Source organism: Heterodontus francisci, chromosome 11 (assembly GCF_036365525.1).
Source record: "Heterodontus francisci isolate sHetFra1 chromosome 11, sHetFra1.hap1, whole genome shotgun sequence".
NCBI classification, from domain to species: Eukaryota; Metazoa; Chordata; class Chondrichthyes; order Heterodontiformes; family Heterodontidae; genus Heterodontus; species Heterodontus francisci.
The window spans coordinates 105525348-105549740 of NC_090381.1; the positions used below are offsets into that span (position 1 = coordinate 105525348).

Consider the following 24393-nt stretch of genomic DNA (forward strand, 5'->3'; position numbering starts at 1 on the left):
AGAGGGTGGAGAGTCTTTGGAAATCTCTACTCCGAAGAGCTTTGGATGCTCAGTCATTGAGTATTTTCAACAAGAATAACAACAAATTATATTAATATAGCAGCCTTAACGTAATAAAAACATCTCAAGACACTTCACAGGAGCACTATAAAACAAAATGTGACACCGAGCCACAAAAGGAAATATTAGGTCAGATGACCAAAAGCTTGGTCAAAAAGGTAGGTTTTAAGTAGTGTCTTAAAAAGAGGAAAGTGAGGTGAAGAGGCGGAGAGGTGTAGAGAGGATATTTCAGAGCTTAGGGCCTAGGCAACTGAAGGCATGGCTACCAATGGTGGAGCAATTAAGATCAGAGATGCACAAGAGGCCAGAATTAGAGGAGCACAGATATCATGAAGGGTTGTGGGGCTGGAGGAGATTACAGAGATAGGGAGGGGCGAGGCCTTGGAGGGATTTGAAAACAAGGATGAGAATTTTTAAATCAAGATGTTGCTTGACCGAGAGCCAATGTAGGTCAGTGAGTACAGGGGTGATAGGGGAACGGGACTTGGTGCGAGTTAAGACATGGGCAGCAGACTTTTGGATGACCTCAAGTTTATGGAGAGTAGAATATGGGAGTCCAGCTAAGAGTGCGTTGGAATAGTCAAGTCTAGAGGTAACGAAAGCATGAATGAGGGTTTCAGCAGTAGATGAGCCGAGACGGGGTGAAGTTGGGCAATGTTGCAGAGGTGGAAATAGCCGGTCTTAGTGATGGCACGAATATGAGGTCGGAAGCTCATCTCTGGTTCAAAGGTGACACCAAGGTTACAAACAGACTGGCTTAATCTCAGACTGTTGCCAGGGAGTGGAATGGAGATGGTTGCTGTGGAATGGAGTTTGGAGTGGGGATCGAAAACAATGGCTTCAGTCTTTCCAGTATTTAATTGGAGGAAATGTCTGCCCATCCAGTACTGGATGTCGGATAAGCAGTCTGATAATTTAGCAACAGTGGAGGAGTCAAGAGAAGTGGTGGTATGGTAGAGCTGAGTGCCGTCAGCATACATGGGAAAACTAACGCTGTGCTTTTGGATGATGTCGCCGAGGGGCAGCATGTTGACAAGAAATAGGAGGGGGCCAAGGATAGACCCTTGGGGACACCATGGTAACAGTACGGGAGCAGGAAGAGAAGCCATTGCAAGTGATACTCTGGCTACAATTAGATAGATAAGAATGGAATCAATGAGAGCAGTCCCAGCCAGCTGGACGACAGTGGAGAGGATGGTGTAGTCAACCATGTCAAAGGCTGCAGACAGATCGAGAAGGGTGAGGAGGGAAAGTTTACCTTGATCACAGTCACATAGGATGTAATTTTTGTGGCTTTGATCAGAGCTGTTTCGGTACTGTGGCAGGGGCAGAAACCTGATTGGAGGGATTCAAACATGGAGTTCCAGGAAAGATGGGCATGGATTTGGGAAACGATAACACGCTCAAGGACTTTGAAGAGGAAAAGGAAGTTAGAGATGGGATGCTAGAGTGCAAGGGCAGTGGGGTCGAGTTGGTTTCTTTGAGGAGCAGGGTGAAGACGGCAGATTCAAGACTGAGATCGATGGGTTTTTGGGCACTAAGGGAATTCCAGGAAATGGGGATCGGTTGGGAAAGTGAAGTTGATATAGAAGCTCAGCCAGCAATGATCTTGAATGGTGGAGCAGGCTTGAGGGGCCACATGGCCTACTCCTGCTCTGAGTTCTTAGGTTCGCACACACACATCAACCCTCCCCATAGCATTTTAGTGCAGTAATGTGTTACACCACCGACGGAAGCAAGCTTTCCCCTGTGATTCGTCCCACACAATAATGCCCATTCTCAGCCGTTCTAAGGCATTGAGGAAAGGCGAGGCCTTTCCTCAAAGGGCAGGAGGCAGGATTAGAGGCTGAGTCAGCCTCGACCTCTGTCCCTAGCTGATTACAGAACCGCTTTGACATTGGGCTGGAAACCAGGATGCAGCTGGGTTCAGGAGTGGAATGTTAGGAAGAGTGTTGAAACAAAAACGCAAGTTAAGTTGAAAACCGAATGATAAATTCCACCCACCCACCCCCTTCCACAATTAATCAAGAATTGCATCATAATACTGATTTTTGCAAATGTACACAAATTGTGCACCTTTCTTATTTGTATTCCGTCTTAGATCTCATTCCAGAAAAAGGCCAGTTATACACTGTTAATCTCAAATTATCAAGGTTTAGACACACAAGTGAATAAAAGCCCTTAGGATAAAGTTTGGATTTATATGGCTCCTTATTGTGGCTTTCCACGAAGTCCTAAGTGACTCTTCCAGTGATGCAGCAGCTATTTTGTACACAGCCAGGTCCCACAAACAACTATGACTTGAGTGACCAGTTAATCTCTTATTGTCAGCATTGGTTAAGGGAGGAATGTTGGACAACAAGATGAACTCCCTGCTCTTTCAATAGTACCATGGCATCTTTTACATTCGCCTGAACGTGCAGGTCTGCAATAAACATCTGATCTGAAAGATGAAAAACACCATCATACTAGCACTCCCCCAGTAGTATACTCGAGTATGACCCTAAAGTGTGTCCTTAATTGCTTGAACCCACAACCTCTGACTAAGCAACAACAGTTTGTATTTACATAGCACCTTTAATATACTAAAATGTCCTGAGGTCTTTCGCAGGAGCATCATCAAACAAAATTTGACACTGAGTCACATAAGGAGATATTTGGACAGGTGACCAAAAGCTTGGTCAGAGAAGTAGGTTCTAAAAGGAGTCTTAAAGGAGAAGAGAGAAGTAGAGAGGCAGAGAGGTTCAGCGAGGAAATTCCAGAGCTTAGGGCCCAGAAGCTGAAGACTCTGCCTCTCTACTTCTGATTGAAGTTGGGATGTGCAAGAGGCCATAATTAGAGGAGCACAGCAATCTCACAGGGTTGTCGAGCTGGAAGAGGTTAAAGAGATAAGCGACCAACACCAAGTCAAGTTGACCAAGAATTTACTGTATTGTGCAGATGTTAGAAGGAAAATACTTTGAAGGATTGCAGCCAGTGTAACTTTATCCTTTATCCTAGAAGAGAGAGGAGGGTAAACTGGGCAGTTGTGGACTAGTTAGTCTAACATCAGTTGTGGGCAAGCTCCTAATGTAAGATCAAATTAGCAAGCATTTAGAAATACATGGGTAAATCAAGAACAGTCAGCATTGATTTGTTAAACGCAAGTCTTGATTGACAAATTTCATGAAGTTTTTGAAGTGACTGATTGGATTGATAAAGTGAATACAGTATACAGATTTTCAGAAAAATGTCATAAAGTGCTGCATAAAGAACTTGTTCATAAAATTCAGACATATGGCATGAGGAATGAGGAAATGTAATGACATTGCATGCTGGTTGATGAAGAGGAATCAAAGTGTTCTGGTAAATGGGTGTTGCTAAGACTGCAGGAGGTTTGCCCAAGGAATCTGTGCTGGGTCCACTTTTAGCCTTGGTTCTTTTAGATGATTTGGACTTGAATGTAAGGGACACAATCTCAAAAGTAAGGAGTTAAGCAAACAGCAAGGAGGATGGTGAGAGACTTCAGGATGGCATAGGTGGGTTATGGAACAGGCATAAAAACAGAAAATGGTGGAAATACTCAGCAGATCTGGCAAAGTATCTGTGGAGAGACAAACTGAGTTAATGCTTCAGGTTGATCACCCTTCATCGGTAGAACTGGCAGACTGGTGGAATACATATTGGGAGGAAAAACAAGGAATGGGATCATAAACTCAGTGGAAGGACACTGAGGGGCATAGATGGAAGACACAGTGGTACAAAAAAAGTGTCCAAAAATTGGTTCCTGGCAAGCAGAACAGTCCCTACTCCAGAGTGAGTAGACCCATAGGACACTTTATATTGGGCCTCAGGCCTTGTTTACATGAGACAGGCAAATCAGGTTTGACATTCAACACAGTTTCCTCACTATCAGGAGGTAGGGTTGCCAACAATGGTCAGACATATTCCTGGAGATTTTCATCACTTAATCTCCTTCCCCTAACAGCCCTGCATAGTAAATTCTTCTCATTTTCTATAATTCTATAACTAATAAGCAATGGTGTTGAATGAACATGAAAAAACAGGTGGAATTTTCCTGCGGGCTTTAGGACCCGGCCGTTGGGATGAATTGGGGGTCCCAAGCCCACACTTGTTGGCAGTGGGACCAGCTCAGCCGGCTTACCAGAGGCAGCCTCCTAATTGGGCTCGCCATCTAGTTAAGGACAGTGGGTAAGCTCCTGATAAAATTGCTGAGCTGGTCCTGCAGCTGGCAAGCGTGGGCTCGGGAGACCCATTCCTTCCCAATGTGGCTCCCTGCTATTTTCCCTGCCAGCCCGGGGCTGGGAAAATCCTGCCCAGCTCATTCTTTTTAGTGACCTGATGACTTCTCTCTTGGGTTTTGCTCACAGTGAAGTCCAAGAGATTAATTTTCAACTCCCGGAGACTCCAGGGCAGTTCTGGAAAGTTGGCAATGCCAGCAGGAGGCAAATTGGCTTTCTGGAGGATTCTGCATACCAACAAAAGATGCTTCCAATCCTGTACTACCTCCAACATCAGAAGCATCACGGCCGGAGGCGGAAGCAGCCACTGTTTCTGGCAAAATGTACGTAAAACAAGCCAGCAAATCAGCTTCTTCTCTCAGGACTTAGTCCTGTCCCACCCTCTGCACTGCCCCTGCAGGTATATTTGCCAGAAAGAAGGCTGTACGTTGATGAGCTTTGCCTACTGCTCTGAATCCGCTCCACAAATATCTATCCACAGCAGCAGATTCCCTCTTGAGGCAATGCTGCTGTCAAGCTACTCGAAGCTTCCCTGCAGTGAGGCACTGCTTGTGCCGGGCACATTCCTCTCCGAGTGAGCTAGTGGCTCAGGCTTCTACCCAATGTGTCAGAGAGGTTTCATCTGTCCTCATGCAGCCAGCGGAGTAGGTTACACAGTCACAGGGAGAAACTGATACCTCAGGCATTTAAAAGAACAGTTCCTCCATCTCAAAGAGGAGCCTGGGATCTGCGTGAAGACGCGCACTCACCCCAGGGTGAGTTTGTGTGAGGAATTTCAAAGTATGGGATAAAAGAAACAAAAAGTCACAGGAAAAGCAAATTCATTTGTTTAAGGGGGAGAGATTCATGCATGTAACACTATTATGAGTGGCACTGCACAGATTACGTCAATTCCTCGGGGGGCACACAGCACCATGGGCTGCTACCTGTATGACCCGCCTGGCATTCGTCATTGATATCAGCTTCAGAATTCCCTCCCTAAACCTCTCGGCCTCTCTCTCTTCCTTTATGATGCTCCTTAAAACCTACTTCTGTGACCAAGCTTTTGGTCACCCATCCTAATGTCTCCTTATGTGCCTCGGTGTTCAAATTTTGTTTCATAACGTTCCCGTGAAATGTTTTGGGATGTTTTGCAATGTTGAAGGCAATATGTAAGTTACATATTACCTAGACTAACAGAAATTCCCACACAGACAGATTTTTGCTGTCATCATTGCTCATGACATGGGGGTGGTGGCGCAATGGTAATGTTACTGAACTAGTAATCCAAAGGCTCAAACTAATGATTAGAGACATGAGTTCAAATTCCACCATTGGCAGTGGGTGGAGTTTAAATTCAATTAATTAGTAAATCTAGAATAAAATGACCGTCTCATTAATAAAGATCATGAAACAACCAGATTATCGTGGGTCACTGATGCCTTTCAGGGCAGGAAATCTGCTGTCCTTACCCAGTCTGGCCTACATGTGACTCCAGATTGTGGTTGACTCTTAATTGCCTTCTGAAATGGCATAGCAAGCCACTCAGTAATATCAAACTGCTATAGAAAAGAGCACTGTAGGTTGTACCTACACCGCATGGCCTGCAGTGGTTCAGGAAGGCAGCTCATCACCACCTTCTCAAAGGTAATTGGGGATGAGCAATAAATGCTGGCCTAGCCAGTGATGCCCACTTCCCAAGAGCGAATGGAAAAACAAAAGTCTAGGTAGTGAGTTTCAGAAACCTCTTCAATTGTAAGGAGTGCCCTGCTCCCACCAAATAACTAGAGATGTGCTCTTCCAGTTGTGAGAAATCTGACTGATTTTGCTCTGCTTAACTGAGGGCACTCATGTGATCTGTAGTGTCTGTACCAATAGGTCAGCTGCTTAGTACAGTCTGGAGACCTTTCTGTCAACCCTAGTGCTAGTTGTAACTAAGTGGGTAGCTCTCTTGGTTCTGAGTCAGAAGGATATGGGTTCAAGTCCCAGAGATTTGAGCACAAAATCTAGACTGACACTCCCAGTGCAGTACTGAGGGAGAGCTGCATTGTCAGAGGTGATGTTTTTCGGATGAGACGTTAAAACTGAGACCCCATCTGCCCTCACAGGTGAATGTAAAAGATCCCACGGCATTATTTGAAGTAGAGCAGGGTTCGTTTCCTTGTGGCCTGGCCAATATTCATCCTTCAACCCAAAACCACTTAAAAAAAAAAAGAGAATTATCTCATTGCTGTTTGGCAAACAGCTCTGCAGTCCTGCTGCGTCCAGTTGTGAGTGCTGGTGGGCAATTATACAACTAACCGGAGGAGGAGGCTCCACAAACATCCCAATCTTCAATGATGGGGGAGCCTAGCGCATCAGTGCAAAAGACAAGGCTGAAGCATTTGCAACAATCTTCAGCCAGAAGTGCCGAGTGGATGATCCATCTCGGCCTTCTCCTGAGGCTCCAGCATCACAGATGCCGGTCTTCAGCCAATTAAGTTCACTCTACGTGATATCAAGAAATGGCTGAAGGCACCGGATACTGCAAAGGCTATGGGCCCTGACAACATCACAGCTGTAACTTGAAGACTTGTGCTCCAGAACTAGCCACGCCCCCTAGCCAGCCTGTTCCAGTACAGCGACAACAATGGCATCGACCCGAATATGTGGAAAATTGACCAGGATATCCTGTGCAATAAAAGCAGGACAACTCCAATCCAGTCATCAAAATTACTTTATTGGCAATAAAATAATCTTGGATGTCCTGAGGTTGTGAAAGTTGCAATATAAATGCACATCTTTCTTTCTGACCTGTGCAGTGGAAGGAGTGGGAGGAACTTGTTATAGTGTCCGCTGAATATGAAGTTGGACTGAACGACCCGTTTCTGTGCTGGCCTATGTAATATTAGAAATTGTGAACAGTTACTCCAGAGTGACACCAAAATAGGTTATTTTATAAAGCAATTCATTGCAAAATAATACCATTTAGAGGATTAGTGGTGAGGGAACCAAAGGTGGGTAGATGGAGCTCAGATACAGATCAGCTACGCTCTAACTGAATGGTAGAACAGACTCGAGGGGCTGAATGGCTATTCCTGTTCTTATAATTTACAGTTTAGAAATTTCCAGGCCAGTTCAATCGTTCCACAATAGAACCTTGTATACTACTGCAGATTAGTCATGTATGAATGAATAAGTAAAATGGAAACATTCTGCTTTGTAGCTTGACTTTCTTTTCATTTGTTCTTGGGATGTGAGCATCGCTGGCAAAGCCAGCATTTGTTGCCCATCCCTAATTGCTCTTGAGAAGGTGGTGGTCAGCCACCGCCTTGAACCGCTGCAGTTCTCGTGGTATAGGTAAAAGGCCTGCTTGGGGCTGCAAATAAGACCCGACCCCAGCCCGACAGAACCCCATCCGACCCCCCCCCCACCCGCCGCCAACCACTCCCCCGGCCAGAGTCCTTCCATTTTTTCCCGCACCCGACCCGACCATCGGTTAACTTACCTTCCGTTTTTCACTTAGTTCCTTACCTGCACAAGCTTAAAATAACTGTCACAAAACCATCTTTAAAGTCCAAAAAGTAAATTAACATTAAAGTCACTTACCTGAGGTGGTGATGGAGCGTATCCGATTCGACCCGAACCGAGCCCGAATGCCGGAACCGGTAGTGTGACCTGACCCGAACCCAACACATGTCGTTGGGGCCCGGCAGGTCTGGGTTGGGTAGCAGGCCTTTAGTATAGGTGCATCCACAGTGTTGTTAGGAAGGGAGTTCCAGGATTTTGACCCAACGACAGTGAAGAACAGAGATATAGTTCCAAGTCAGGATGGTTTGTGACTTGGAGGGGAACTTGCAGGTGGTGGTGTTCCCATGTATTTGCTGCCCTTGTCCTTCTGGGTGGTAGAAGTCGCGGGTTTGGTAGGTGCTGTTGAAGGAGCCTTGGTGAGTTGCTGCAGTGCATCTTGTAGATGGCACACACTGTTGTCACCGTGCACGGTGGATAGAGTGCTGATCAAGTGGGCTGCTTTGTCCCGGACGGTGTCGAGCTTCTTGAGTGCTGCTAAAGCTGCACCCATCCAGGCAAGTGGAGAGTATTTCATTATACACCTGACTTGTGCCTTGTAGATGGTGGACAGGCTTTGCGGAGTCAGGAGGTGAGTTACTTGCCGCAGAATTCCCAGCTTCTGACCTGCTCTTGTAGCCACAGCATTTATATGACTGGTCCAGTTATGTTTCTGATCAGTGGTTACACTCAGGTTGTTGATGGTGGGGGTTTTAACAGTGGTAAAGCTGTTGAATGCCAAGGAGAGATATTTAGATTCTCTCTTGTTGGAGATGGTCATCGCCTGGCACTTGTGTGGTGCGAATGCTACTTGTCACTTAACAACTCAGGCCTGAATGTTGTCCAGTTCTTGGTGCATATGGACATGGGCTGCTTCAGTATCTGAGGAGTCGCGAATGCTACTGAATACTGTGCAATCATCAGCGAGCATCCCCACTTCTGACCTTATGATGGAGGGAAGGTCATTGATGAAGCAGCTGAAGATGGTTGGGCCTAGGACACCACCCTGAGAACCTCCTGCAGTGGTGTTCTGGGACTGAGATGATTGACCTCCAAAAACCACAACTATCTTCCTTTGTGCTAGGTATGACCCCAACCCTGATTCCCATTGACTCCAATTTTGCTGGGGCTTCTTGATGCCATACTTGGTCAAATGCTCCCATCGCCTCTGGAATTCGGCTCTTTAGTTCCTGTTTGGACTGAGGCTGTAATGAGTCTGGAGCTGGGTGGCACTGACTATGGGCTGCTTTTTCTTTCCCCAGTGGAGGAGACTGGAACAAGAAACTAAACCTGACAATAGGCCAATGCCATTAATGGCTTTGTCATCGAGCGATTGTTACCCTCATTCCAGCAAGCCTGTTTCCCTGAAGCGAAAGACTGCAGCCGGTTAAATATTCCAATAAGATTGTTTCAACATTGTCTATCTTTTGCCAGGTCCAAACCTGAGAGGGTCAAGATTTGGTTAACTGTTGGCGTAAATTCATCACAAACCTTAATGGTCTCAGTATTTAATAGCTCCACGTCACAGTGGGGAGAAGATCATTCGACCAATCATTCCTGTGTTGGCTCTTTGAAATAGCTATCCAATTAGTCCCACTTCCCTGCTCTTTCCCCATAGTCTGCAAAGTTTTCCTTTTCAAGTATTTATCCAGTTCCCTTTTGAAAGTTACTATTAAATCTGTTTCCACCACCCATTCAGGCAGCACGTTCCAGATCATAACAACTCTTTATATTAAAAGAAATGTCCTCATCTTTCTGATTCTTTTTCCAGTGGGTTCTGACTTTTCTTAAAAAGCCTGCCAGAAAACCCCAAATCTGTCCGAAGTTGGGAAGCCGCTGTTCCCGATGTCAGCAGCTGTCAGCTGTGAAACTGACAGCACGATTTCTTTTTTAAGAACTGACCAACCACAAAGCTGCTGTGCTGAGCGCTCCCATTCCCTGCAACTGTCAGAGAGAGGGGGGGCGGGGTGGGTCAGAGAGCGAGATAGAGGAGGTGAGGGAGAGAGAGAGGGAACAGAGAGAGAGAAGGGCGGTCAGGGAGAGAGAGGGGGTTAGAGAGAAGGAGGAAACAGAGAGGGGGAGAATAGAGAAAGGGGGCAACTGGGAGAGACGGGCAGAGAGAGAGAGGGCGCAACAGAGTAAGGGGGGACAACAGAGAGAGAAAGAAAGGGAGGGAACAGAGAGAGGGGCAGAGAGAGAGAGAGGCAGGGGTACAGAGAGAGAAAGGGGGGATGGGGGGACAGAGATCAAGGACGACATAGAGAGTGGGTGAACAGCATAGAGAGGGGGTCACAGGGAGTGAGAGAGGGAGAGAGAGTGATCAAGATTACTCCTGACAGATGGACATCTATCCAAAATACTGTGCATTGCTACAAGTATGCGGGAAGATATTGACTACTTGTGCAAGCAAAAAAAAAACACGTATCTCACTGAATCAGTGTTTTTTTTTATTCATTCATGGGATGTGGGCGTCACAGGCCAGGCCAGCATTTATTGCCCATCCCTAATTGCCCTTGAACTGAGTGGCTTGCTAGACAATTTCGAGGGCATGTAAGAGTCAACCACATTGCTGTGGGTCTGGAATCACATGTAGGCCAGACCAGGTAAGGACAGCAGATTTCCTTCCCTAAAGGACATTAGTGAACCAGATGGGTTTTTACAACAGTCGACAATGGTTTCATGGCCATCATTAGACTAGCTTTAAATTCCAGATTTATTAATTGAATTCAAATTCCACCTTCTGCTGTGGTGGGATTCGAACCCATGTCCCCAGAGCAATACCTGGGTCTCTGGGTTACTAGTCCAGTGACAATACCAGTACACCACCGCCTCCCCCTGCATAGGCCAACATCGTGATGAGAAAGTAACTCAATAAATTAATCTTCTCATTTAAAGCTTCTTCACAAAAATGCACATTTATTGTTTTTTTAATTAATAGTAAGATAAATTTTTAATTCCTTTATCTTTCTGAAATTCTCACCGGTCCTCTATGTAAGACAAAAATTGTAATGTGGCTCCCCCATGCGAAAAGCTTACACAATCCTGTTATTGACCCTCCTGCCGATAGAAACAGTTACTCCGTAAACCCCCATAATTTTGAACACTTTTATTAATTCTCCCCTCAAACTCTGCACTATGGAGAACATTCCCAGCTTCTTTCGTCTCTTTGCATAACCAAAGGTCATTCCTGGTGCCATTCTAATAAATCACCTTTGCACCCTCTCCAAGGCCTTGACATTCTTCCTAAAGTGTGATGGCCAGTCTAATCTTCTATTCCCTTGGGTATAAACGATTAATGGGCCATCTAATTGAGGTGTCAAAATGAATACAGGATTTGTGAGTGTAAATAGAGACACACAATTTCCTTTGGTGAGGAGAGTCCACAACAAGGGAGAGATTAACCTTAAAGTTAAAATTAGACAGTTCAGGAGTCATTTGAGGAAACACTTATTCACACAAAGGTTAGTGGAAACCTGGAATACTCTACCCCAAAAAGGTATTGAGTCTACGGTTCCATTGAAAATTTCAAAACTGAGATCGATAGTCTTTTTAAGAGAAGATTATTAAGCAGTTTGAAGCAAAGGCAGGTAAATGTAATTTAGGTACAGGTCCGCCAAAAATTAATTGAACTGTGCAACAGGCTCGAGGGGCTGAATTTAGACCTTAGTAATTTCCAGTCCACTAAAAAAAAGGAAACAGCACAATGCAAAACACAACGGGTGGCAAGTCTTATTTAGTTGCTCATCATTGGCCGAGCAGGTAGACAGGTAACCATCTTCTTAGCTTCTGCCATGGTCACCCCAAATCAGGCTACCATGATGTTGCACATGAACAATGGGAAACTGTGTCCATGGGGAGTTGATCCTCACTGGAAACTGTACGTGGGGAGAGATCTCACTGGAAACTGTCCATGTGGGGTTGATCCTCACTGGAAACTGTCCGTGGGGAGTGATCCTCACTGGAAACTGTCCATAGGGAGTGACCCTCACTGAATACTGTCGATAGGGATTGACCTTCACTGGAAACTATCCCTGGAGAGTGACCCTCACTGGAAACTGTCCGTGAGGAGTGACCCTTAGTGGAAACTGACAGTGGGGAGTGACCCTCACTGGAAACTATCTATAGGGAGTGACCCTCACTGGAAACTGACTGTGGAGAGTGACCCTCAGTAGAAACTATTTTTTTCATTCATTTGTGGGATATGGGTGCCGCTGCAAGGCCAGTATTAATTGCCCATCCCTAATTGCCCTTGAGATGGTGGTGATGAGCCTCCTCCTTGAACTGCTGTAGTTTGTGTGGTATAGGTGCTGTTAGGAAGGGAGTTCCTGGATTTTGACAGTGAAGGAACAGCGATATAGTTCCAATTCAGGATGGCGTGTGGCTTGGAGGGGAACTTGCAGGTGGTGCTGTTTCCATGCATCTGCTGCCCTTGTCCTTCTAGGTGGTAGAGGTCACGGGTTTGAAATGCACTGTTGAAGGAGCCTTGGTGAGTTGCTGCAGTGCATCTTGCAGATGGTACACACTGCTGCCACTGTGCGTTGGTGATGGATGGGGAGTGAATGTTGAAGGTGGTGGATGGGGTGCCAATCAAGCAGGCTGCTTTGTCCTGGATGGTGTCAAGGGTCTTGAGTGTTGTTCGAGCTGCACCCATCCAGGCAAGTGGAGAGTATTCCATCACACTCCTGACTCGTGCCTTGTAGATGGTGGACAAGCTTTGGGGAGTCAGGAAGTGAATCCTTTGCCACAGAATGCCCAGCCTGTGACCTGTTCTTTTAGCCACAATATTTATGTGGTTGGTCCATTTAAGTTTCTGGTCAATGGTAATCCCTAGGAAGTTGATGGAGGAGAATTCAGTGATGCTAATGCCGTTGAATGTCATGGGGAAATGGTCATTGTGTGGGGCAAGTGTTATTGAATGTTGACCAGGTCTTGCTGCAGGTCACGGACTGCTTCATTATCTGAGAGATGTGAATGGAAATGAACACTGTGCACTCATCAGTGAATGCCCTCACTTCTGACCTTATCATGGAGGGAAGCCTTCATTGATGAAGCAGCCGAAGATGTTTGGGCCTAGGACACTACCCTGAGGACCTCCTGCAGCAACGTCCTGGGGCTGAAATGATTCGCCTCCAACAAACTCAACCATCTTCATTTATGCTAGGTATGACTGCAGTCAGTGGAGTGTTTCCCCCTTCCGTTGACTTCCATTTTACTCTGGCTCCTTGATGCCACACTTGGCCAAATGCTGTGTGTGCACACCAATGAAAGGCTGAAATGCCCTTCACTGTGGTGTCCTCTGTATGGTTGAAAAGCCAGTCCAACACCTTCAGGAGCTGAAATAAAAACAAGAAATGCTGGAACCACTCAGCAGGTCTGGCAGCATCTGTGGAAAGAGAAGCAGAGTTAACGTTTCGGGTCAGTGACCCTTCTTCCGAACTGACAAATATTAAAAATGTCACAGGTTATAAGCAAGTGAGGTGGGGGTGGGGCAAGAGATAACAAAGGAGAAGGTGTAGATTGGACAAGGCCACATAGCTGACCAAAAGGTCATGGAGCAAAGGCAAACAATATGTTAATGGTGTGTTGAAAGACAAAGCATTAGTACAGAAAAGGTGTTAACGGACTGAATATTGAACAGCAGCAAGTGCAAACATGAAAAAAAACAGTGGGTAAGCAAACTGAACAAACCAAGATGAAATGAAATAAATTCAAAAAAAGGTTGTAAAAAATGTAATAAAGAAAAAAAAGCAACTAAAAATGAAAGTAAAATGGGGGGCTGTCATGCTCTGAAATTATTGAACTCAATGTTCAGTCCGGCAGGCTGTAGAGTGCCTAATCGGTAGATGAGATGCTGTTCCTCGAGCTTCCGTTGATGTTCACTGGAACACTGCAGCAATCCCAGGACAGAGATGTGAGCATGAGAGCAGGGAGGAGTGTTGAAATGGCAAGCAACCGGAAGCTCAGGGTCCTGCTTGCGGACTGAGTGGAGGTGTTCCGCAAAGCAGTCACCCAGTCTGCGCTTGGTCTCCCCAATGTAGAGGAGACCACATTGTGAGCAGCGAATACAGTATACTACATTGAAAGAAGTACAAGTAAATCGCTGCTTCACCTGAAAGGAGTGTTTGGGGCCTGGGATAGTGAGGAGAGAGGAGGTAAATGGGCAGGTATTACACCTCCTGCGATTGCAGGGGAAGGTGCCATGGGAAGGGGACGAGGTGTTGGGGATAATGGAGGAGTGGACCAGGGTGTCGCGGAGGGAATGATCCCTTCAGGAGCTGAGATTGTCAAGTTCTGCAAGGGGAAAAAGGGCTTCCCATACAATTTTTTTCCTTCTTCCTTCACACGCTTTTTGGGTACAGTTCTAGAGGTGGCAGAGGCCTCTGAATACTTGAATTAAACGTGGAACATAGCAACAGGCCATTCAGCCTCTCAAGGCTGTTCCGTCATTCGGTGAGATCAGGGCCGATCTGTATCATAAATCCATCCACCTACCTTGGGTCATTATCCTTACACAAACTTGTCTCGCAAAAATCTAGCCATCACCAATTTAAAATGGTTAATTAAGTTAACATTGTGTAAGCTGTGGCTCAGTTGGTAGCACTCGCACCTGTTAATCACAAGGTTTTGGGTTCAAGTCCCACTCTAGGCCTTGAGCACAAAAATCTAGGCTGACATTCAAGTGCAGCACTGGGGGTGTCATCTCTTGGATGTGATGTTAAACCGAGGCACCATCTGCCCTCTCAGGTGGATATAAAATGGCACTATTCTGAAGAAGAGCAGGGGAATTCTCCTCGGGGTCCTGCTCAATATTTAACCCTTAATCAACATCACAAAAACAGATTATCTGGTCATTATCACATTGCTGTTTGTGGGAACTTGTGTTTCAGAGGAGCGTTATCAAACAAAATTTGACATTGAGCCACATAAGGAGATACTAGGACAGGTTTTAAGGAGCGTCTTAAGGAGACGGAGAGGTTTTGGGAGGGAATTCCAGCACTACGAGCCTGGGCAGCTAAAAGCACTGTCGCCAATGGTGGGGAGAAGGAGGGAGATGCACAAGAGGCCAGAATTGAGGGAATGCAGAGTTCTCAGCTCAGAGAGCTCAAAGGCAAGAGATCGAGGTCAGTGATCAGCACATGGAGCACTGGCTGATCTTATTGTTTGCCTCTTCTAGTTCAGGAAGGCTGAAGACAGTTGAGCTTTCCAGGCCGTGTCGGCCCCAAGTCTGATCCGTAGTCTGTGTTGATTCAAGTGATCTCAGACAGGTGGGCTAGGCATTGGCTACAGATCTATCACTAAAGAGAGGGGCACTAAGTGGGGCTAAGAGGGGATGTGGGTTTGGGGGGGGACCCTCAGCTAGAGCTCCCCTTCTTAACCATTATTATCAGTTGGAAAGTGTGTATATTTAGACACTGGACAAGGAGATGAGCGGCTTTTGGTTGTGATGCCCCCGGTGTTCAAAAAGCCTGCCAACAGCCACTGTCCAGGTTCAAGACGCCTCAGCTGGGCTAGGCAAGCCTAACTGGGGAGCCAGAGCCCAGCGTTAATCAGTGAGGACAAATGGGGGGATGAACACTCAATGTTCAACACAGTTGGAGGAAACCGCGGCTCAGAACCACAGAATTGTTCTATTCTGAACTTGAATGACATCTGATGTTAGTATGAAGTAGCAACCATTTCTGAATGTTTGGACCGTAAGTGTGATTAGACTGAATGTAGCCTCCGATAATGTGGTGTTTACAGTAGCCCTACCTCAAAGTAACATGTGACCTGTTTCTGTAGATATTAGATAGGTTTTTGTGTCTCTTTATATTTGCCCCCTTCAAACCCTGATATTCACGTGTTATTTTCTCCCCTCTCTTTAGGTTCACCTGAGCCAAGCACAGTTTTCTGACTGAACATTTGGGGTCAATGATGGGCTCCCAATCTTCTGCCCAGTGCTACCCTCGAGCTTGACTGCAACAAGTGCCGAGGGAGCGGCGCCAGTTGATTGACCATCTAATTTAGCCTCCCTCCTTCTCTCACTGGGGCTGGGAGGTGAGGGGTGGGAGTGGGGGAAGTGGGCAGGTGGAAACATAATTCAGCTCTGGTCAGCACATGCCCAAGGAAGCATCACTTGAAATTGGGAACCTGCGGTTCGGTATCTTGACGTTCTTGCGATGCCATGTGCTTTTGGGCCCAAGGCGTTGCGGAGAATGCACAAAGGTGCTGCTCGTGCCACCCGGCAGCACTCTCACCAAACCATCTTGACGGAACAAAGGTGACATTCAACCAATCAGCTCCATTTCCCCCCCCCACCACCACCGGCTCCCCCCATCCCCACCCCTCAGTAAGAGAGTGAGAGGTGCACAAGATTACAACGATGTATGCTCTTCTCTGGAGTGCGTGTTCTAACCTAGCACAGACTGCAGAGATGAGAGTCATCTGTTTCTGTTGGTTGGACGGGCCCCTGCCTGAAATGGGTTTCGCCAGTGCCGACCTGTTTGCGAAAGCGCAAGAATTCCCGCGGCACTAAATTTGCAACCTCACTCAGTGATGTGGGAAATGGCAAGGTCACACTGGGGCTTTCAGAGTTGAGGCGCGTTTTTCGGACAGAGTAAGAGGAGCATTACTCTGCCTCTAATCAATAGCCTACCTTACCTGAGAGTGCTCGGCTGCTAATACTGGGGGTAACAACTGGACCCGAGTTTCGATTTCCCCGGTGCTGATGTCCTTCCTGTTGAGCGGATGCAAGAATAATAATGTGTAATGTTTTAGCGAGCATGCTCAGTGGAGATCAGTGTGCTGTTGTGACCAGGGGAAAAAATCACTTTCAGCTATACCCATTTGTTCTTCTAATGTGTTGGCAGATGGCGGATGGTGGACAGCGAGGGTGGTGGTTTAACGAGGTAAATACACTGGGAAGGAAATCTGTTTCTACCTGTTATTTTTGTACCGATATAGAGTTTGGGTGGGGGAAGGGGACTGAAACAAAATCCTGGGCAGAGGTGACTGTGGCTTTACTTGTAGTAATAAAACAATGCATCCACATCACCCGAAATTTAGTCACCTTGGAAGAATATCATACAGTGATGACGTGCCAGAAGGAGGCCATTTGTCCCATTGTGCCTGTACTGCTGCTTTGAAAAAGCTATCCAATTAGTCCCACTCCCCTGTTCTTTCCCCATAGCCCTGCATTTTTTCATTTTTTTTTTAAGTATCTACCCATCCACGTCCCTTTTGAACTTTACTATTGAATCTGCTTCCACCATACTTTCAGGCAGCACATTCCAGATCATCATAACTCACTGTGTAAAGATAAATTCTCCTCCTCTCCCCTTTGTTCTATTGCCAATTATCCTAAATCAATGTCCACCAGATACTGACCCTCCTGCCTGTGGAAACACTTTCTCCCCATTGACACGATCAACACCTCTTAGAATTTTGAACACAAGTATATCTTCACTACGGTATCCAGGGCAGAACAAACATCAGAGCTTTAATTATTATTTTTCATTAACTAAGTCAAGCATTTAGAGGATTTAAAACAAATTAGCATCATTTTAGTCTCATATGGTTTTATATAATCTAATGTTGCATGGTAGATAGATTGGTGGCATAAAGGAGCAGATTTCTGGGAATGTTTCAGCTGCTGTTGAAGTGGATTGGATGTCAGTCATTAGTATTCCAGAGTGCTGATATGAATAATAATCGAGAGGAAGAATAAATTTGTGTTAAATTATTGTATGGGTGTTTCAGTTAATTGCAATGGTTTTGTCTGCCCCGATGGTCATTTGTTTCTGTAGCTTATCCTATAAGAACATAAGAATGTAAGAAATAGGAGCAAGAGTAGGACATTCAGCCCATCCAGCTTACTCCATTTTCAATAAGATCATTGCTGATCTTCTACCGCAACTTCATCTTCCCACACTATCGCCATATCCCGTGATTCCCTTCGTGACCAAAAACCTACCGACCTCAGCCGTGAATATACTCAACAACTGAGCATCCACAGCTCGCTGGCATAGGGAATTTCAAAGATTCACAACCCTCTGAAATTTCTCCACATCGCTGTCCTAAATGGCCGACCCCTTATTCTGAGACTGACCCTGTGTTATAGTTTTCCCAGCCAAGAGAAACATCCGCTCAGCATCGACCATGTTAAGCCCCCGCAGAATTTCATATGTTCCAATGAGATCAGTTCTCATTCTTCCAGTCCAATCAGTCTCGGCTCGTAGGATAATACCGGAAAATGAAACTGTGGAATAACTGAAATAGTCTAGTAAAATAAAAGCAAAATACTGCAGATGCTGGAAATTCTGAAATAAAAAGAGAAAGTACTGGAAATACTCAACAGGTCCGGTCTGTGGAGAGAGAAGCAAATAGTGAATGAAATAGTGTAGTACCACCGGTAAAATTCACAGATGTACACTAACATAAATCACACGTTATTCTTCACTGTCCATCCACCCTTTCTCTTGAACTTCCTGTATGCGCAATTTTCTCATTTCCTAGTCTGAAGGCACTGACCAATTAACACTTCACAATTAGTACCTCACACCACCCAGCTACCCCCCCTCCCCCAAGTGCCTGAAACTCTCCGGCCCCTCATCCAAGTGGTCACCAGTCAGCCTGGACTGAAAATTTGGCCAAGCAAACATCACATGTGACACCAGTTTTGCCTTCACCTCATTTCGATGCGTATGGACTCACCAGCAAGAATAATTTCCGCCCTGTCCCCCATCCCATTCTGGTGGAGGGGAACAGGAAGGTTAATTGGGCTGCCTTCATTGTTGCCCCAATGACCAGTACAGACCAGGAACTAAACCAGGGATCCTTGTTCTGTCGGGTTCAATACCACCTCAAACAGTGTGCTTTACCGATTGAGATAGCTTTTCAATGTTGTTGCTTTTCACCCAAGAGCAACACTTTGATTTCTCTTAGTGGCTTAGATGACATGTAGGTTACCTACACCCTGAACTTTGAAGGCTTCATTGTTTAATCACCCGTTAAAAGTCTCACATTGACTTTCTCCTTTACTTTTATTTTTCCTTTCACTGTTTAGAAGCACTTGCCCTCTCTCCCTGTCCTTGATAAGCTCAATAAGATTAGCAACTCACCGAGTAGGGAATCACAGGCAAAACTCCATCCCACGAATTGTGCCACATCCAAGCCAAATGCAATCAGGCCATATCTCCTCTACCTCATCTTAGTATCCAATGGGCCCAAGACGGGCTTTCTTCTTTGGCAATTCTGTGTGCTTCATAAAAGTGCCTTTCAGCCCCTCGAGGCCATTCCCTTCTGAAAGGACCAAGTATTTTCAAGGTATCCTCTTATTTATAATTCCTGAGGGAGGTGACTTAAACTTTGGTTAAACTGCTAAGAAGCCCAGAAACCCTTCACTTCCTCTAGATAATCATAGATTCATATAGTACAGAAGGAGGCCATTTGGCCAATCGTGTCTGTGCTAGCTTATAGAAAGAGCTGCCAGCTCGTCTCACTCCCCTGCTGTTTTCCCATAGCCCTGAAAATATTGGCATGTCCTGAACTGCATACTTATTATAGAATAATACAGCACAGATGGAGGCCATTCAGCCCATTGTGTCTGTGCTGGCTCTTTGAAAGAACTATCCAGTCAGTTTCACTGCCCTGCACATTTTCCCAATTGAAGTATTTATTTCTGAAAGTTATTATTGAATCTGCTTCCACCGCACTTTCAGGCAGTGCATTCCAGATCACAACAATTCACTGCGTTAAAAAAAAACCCTCATCTTGCCTCTGGTTCTCTTGATAATCACCATAAATCTGTGTCCTCTGGTTACTGACCCTTCTGCTACTGGAAACAGTGAGTCCTTACTTACTCTACCAAAACCCTTCATCATTTTGAACAACTCTGTCAATCTCCCCTTAACCTTATCGGCTCCAGGGAGAACAACCCCAGTTTCTCCAGTCACTCCATATAATTGAAGGCCCTCATCCCTGGTACCATTCTAATAAATCTCCTCTGCACCCTTTCTAAGGCCTTCCTAAAGTAGAATTGGCCACAAAACTTCAGCTAGGGCCTAACCAGTAAGCTATTTAATCACCTATTGTCTTGGGCTGACATGTACACTGACTAGGGAGTAGACTGTAAAACCAATATACTGTTAACGTTCGGGGAAAGACTTCTAGTTAGCTGTGATGAAATAACCATTTGGCCAGATAGTTTAACCACTTGACTAAACCCTTGTTTCCACTCTTTCTGTCTTTCAGCCAATATTCTCCGTCACACCAGGTCTGGCGACTAATCCCAACGCAGCCTTCAACCCCTACCTGGGGCCTGTCTCCCCGAACTTGGTGCCTGCTGAGATCCTACCCAGTGCACCGATGCTAGTGACAGGGAACCACGCTGTCCCAGTCCACACTGCGGCTGCTGCACAGAAGCTGATGCGAACTGACCGTCTGGAGGTGAGTTTGAAGCCTCTGATTCATTTACTTCCTCAACATTGAGGACTGATAGTGCTTTACACCGCGTGAGACCACTGTCACTGTGCAACGGCCGTTTTGTGACTGGACGCTGAAATTGGCAGCAAAGGTTAACTTTGTTGGAACCAGTTAGTTAGTGCTGAAAGACTCTGTTTGGCCTATTTTTGATGGGGTGCCCAGGAATCAGCCACAACAAGTTCCCCTTTTGGGGCATTGGTAAAATCAGAGATTGGTACGGTGCTGTCAATTGGGCAGCTCTGTGCTTTGATCCATGCCCACTACAAATTGATTACAAAGCTCATTTCAGCGAGGCATATTTTTGATGGACCAATAAGAGTGAGATTGAGCTGCCCCATGGTAACAAAACAAGAATCAGCACAAATGTTCCCTTTAGGCCACCGGTAATATAGGAAGGGAACCAATCAAACTAAAAGAAGCTCGATATAAGCAGCATAAAAAGTCCTGACAAAAGCAAAGGGAACCTGCCCAGCTAAATCAGAATGTTGTTATCGGTGTTTAGAAGGTGGTCTATACTCTGCGCTGCCTACTGGTGGCGAAAGGCCACAAAGGTACCGGCAGGCACTGCATATTTCCTTGCCAGGGTGACCCAGGCAAGGACAGTGCTGTGGAACAGAGATGAGCAGCTAGCGAGGGCACCCCTCCCCTATCCATGGGCCTCGTCCACCCTGGACCAATAGGGAGAACTGAGTTGGCTCCAGTTTACTTTATAGTTTTAATGACTTTGCTGGCATTTGGTATAAAGCTACAAAGCGACAGCTGATTTGTGGGTCTGCACAGTGGCTCGGGGCTTGAAAAGTTGCGCGATAGCAGTAACAAAACACGTTAATACTTTCAGATAAAATGGCTCTGACACACGTTTTAACAACACTTCATAGCAATAACAGGAAGAGGAATTTTGTGCAAGAGTATTAGTGCTTTCCTTAACATTGTTGCAGAGTAAAATTCCAACCCTTCAGTTGCTTGTCTTGCTTCTCAGCTTGGAGAACATGTCTCTTCATTGCATATCCTTCAAGCTTATCTGTGTGCCTGACTAGTGTTAACTGTGGCTCAGTGCGCCCCGCTCTTGCCTTTAAGTTAGAAGGTTATGAATTCATATCTCACTCCAGAGACTTGAGGACAAAATTGTAGACTGAGACTCCCAGTGCAGTACTGGGGGAGTGCTGCACTGTCTTTCCGATGAAACCTTAAACCAAGGCCCAACCTGCTGTCTCAGGTGGATGTAAATGATCCCATGGCATTGTTTTAAAAAAAAAACAGGGGAATTCTCCCCAGTGATCTGGTCAATATTTATCCCTCAATCAACATCACTAAAAGAGATCATCATTATCACATTGCTGTTTGTGAGAGCTTTCTGTGTGCAAATTGGCTGCTGCATTTCCTACATTACTTCAAGAAGTACATCATTGACTGTAAAGTGTTTTGGGACAAGCTGAGGTCATGATGAGAGTTATGTAAATAGAAGTCTTTCTTCCAAACACCAAGTAATTAACAACTTTGAAGCTTTTAAAATGTGGAGGTTTCATCAAATCTAATGCCCACCAAGTAGTGATTGTCAGTAAGATCACAGCACAGAACATTTCTAAGCAGATTTAATTGCCATACAGCTCTGAAAAAGCAGTATATTATATCAGGGGCTCTTTAGAATTAGTATCAGCTGTCAATCATTGTGATTTGTGTGATTGAAGCAGGGTGTAGATGAGAAGAACTTTTTTAATGCAGCAAGTTGTTGCAATCTGGAATGCACTGCCTGAAAGAGTGGTGGAAGGAGATTAAATAGAAATTTTCAAAAGGCAGTTGGTTAAATACTTGAAAAGCATCAAAAAGATTTGCAGGGCTGTGGGAAGAACAAGGTGATTGGGACTAATTGAATAGTTCTCTAAGAGCTAGCACAGGCACGATGGGCCAAATGGCCTCCTTTTGTGCTGAAAGATTCTTTGATTCTATCTCTCTTCAGTTTGAAGTTGTCACGGTTACAGTGACAGCCGAATGCAAATCCATCCTGTTGAACTGAGTTTGCCTCAGACCCTTGATCTTGTGAGTCTTCTTCCTCTTTCTGTAGGCTTGGTAATCAGAACTTGTGACACTGTGCACCCATTTTTTAACTCTGTGTCAGTCGACAGATTTTGAATGCGTTAAAATGTCACCCATAATATGACTCCACACATTTTTGAAGCAGATGATAACCAAGTGATAACCAACCCAGTCAGTAGATTCAAATTATTTGAAAAGTGCAGGAGTAATACAGCTTTAAGAGTGAATGGCAGAGTTGGCAGTGTCTGGAGATCAGGCTGGTTAGTATAATCTATTGTTCTTTCACTCCCTCTGTAACAGGATTTGCTAAATTATTGAAGACTCATGCAACAGAAAGAGAGAGAGAGAGCAGTAAAGCAGAATTGGCTTGGGCTCTTCAGAGTCATTGCAGTAAAACCGTATTAACTACACTGAATCTCACCCGCTGCAGAAAAATGCACATCCGCTCTGAATAGTGAGATGACATTAGGTGTAATCATTGTGGTGGCTTCTGATTGTCTGAAAATTACATAGGAAGAAGATTATGTAATGACTGGAATATAACATGACAGGAAAAGATAACTAGGCCCACATAGATATCAACCGTTTTCTACCTGCCTTCTTATTATACGCAACAATACTTCCTGATTCAGAAACATGAGGCTCCTTGAAAACTGAATATATTTAAGGCTGACAGATTTTTGGACATGAAGAGGATAGGGTGGGAAAGTGTAGAAGATCAGCTATAATCTTATTGAATGGTGGACAGGCTCAAGGGGACCTATGGTCGATTCCCACTCCTATTTCTGATGTTCAAACATGAAAGGAAGTCCCTGTTTTATAATGCTTTTCATATCCTCAGAATGTCTCAAAGTGTTTCGCAGCAAATGGAGCATTTTTGAAATGCCAAGCAATTTGTGCACATCAAGATCCCACAAACAACAATGCGATAATATTGTTGAGGAATAAATGTTAGCCAACCACCGAGGGAGTTCCCCTGCTGTTCTTCACATACTGATGTGGGACCTTTTCTGCCCACCTGAGCAGACAGTCAGGGCTTCAGATTAACATCTCATCCAGAAGATGGTACCTTCAACAAGGCAGAGCCCCCTCAGCCGTGGACTGAATTATTAGCCTAGATTATGTGCTGAAGTCTCTGGAGTGGGGTTTAAACCAACAACCTTCTGACTCAGTGCTACCCACTGAACCAAGGCTGACACTTCTATAGAAACTCTTTATATCCCTTGCTTTAATCGTCTTCCCTGGTTGCTTATTGTATGGGTAGTTTTAACATAAAAGAAGTGGCACCACATTCCTCCCAAGGTAGGGATCGCTGGCTTGTAAGACGATTTAGTTCAGTGTCTTTGGGCAGCAGCAAATGACTTTCTTATGGGTGCGCCATTTTATTCCGACAGATACCTGGGCATTGGCCTTCCTGTAAAGGCCAGCACTGTGATGCTGACATTGCTGGCCAAAGGGAGAGTCCATAGACAGAATTGTAAATAACAATTGTAAACAACAGCAGTTTACATCTATATAGCACCTTTTACTCAGTACAAAACAGCCCAAAGCGCTTCACGGGAGCAATTCTCAAACAGAATTTGACACCTAGCCATGTAAAGAAATATCAGGACAGGAAGAGGTAGGTTCAACAGAGTGCTTTAAAAGAGGAGAGGGAGTTAGAGAGGTGGAGAGGTTTGACAAGGAGTTTCCAGCATTTAGTGCCCTGGCAGGTGAAGGCGGAGGTGGAGCAGTGAAAAGCGGGAATGCTCAAGAGGACCGAATTGGAGGAGCGCAGAGATCTCGGAGGGTTATAGGGCTGGAAAATGTTACAAGGAATAGGGAAGGGCCAGGCCATAGAGAGATTTGAAAATAAGGCTGAGAATTTTAAAATGGAGGCGTTGCCAAACTGGGAACCAATGTAAGTCAGCAAGCACAGGGATGATGGGTGAATGGGATTTGGTGTGATATCACAAATGTAATTCCAACACAGTCACTGAATCTGCTGCAAGATACAAAGCAGCCAAATTTGGTGCATGGGAATCCAGCATCTATAGTATAGGGTATTGTGATTCATTTCATTACTCATCTT

At 45.3% G+C, this 24393-nt stretch overlaps 1 protein-coding gene across 19 annotated transcripts in view; it reads left to right on the plus strand.

The window, feature by feature from the left end:
* mbnl1 (muscleblind-like splicing regulator 1) overlaps positions 1 to 24393 on the plus strand; it is a 331023-nt gene that overhangs the window by 253438 nt on the left and 53192 nt on the right. For 10 of the 19 annotated variants that reach the window (XM_068042707.1, XM_068042701.1, XM_068042697.1 and 7 more), the window contains 2 exons: positions 16676 to 16714; positions 20058 to 20252. In XM_068042707.1, coding sequence (XP_067898808.1) covers positions 16676 to 16714; positions 20058 to 20252 — 234 coding nt within the window. The remainder of the gene's footprint in view (positions 1 to 16675; positions 16715 to 20057; positions 20253 to 24393) is intronic. The other 9 variants (XM_068042704.1, XM_068042703.1, XM_068042712.1 and 6 more) reach the window with 1 other exon arrangement.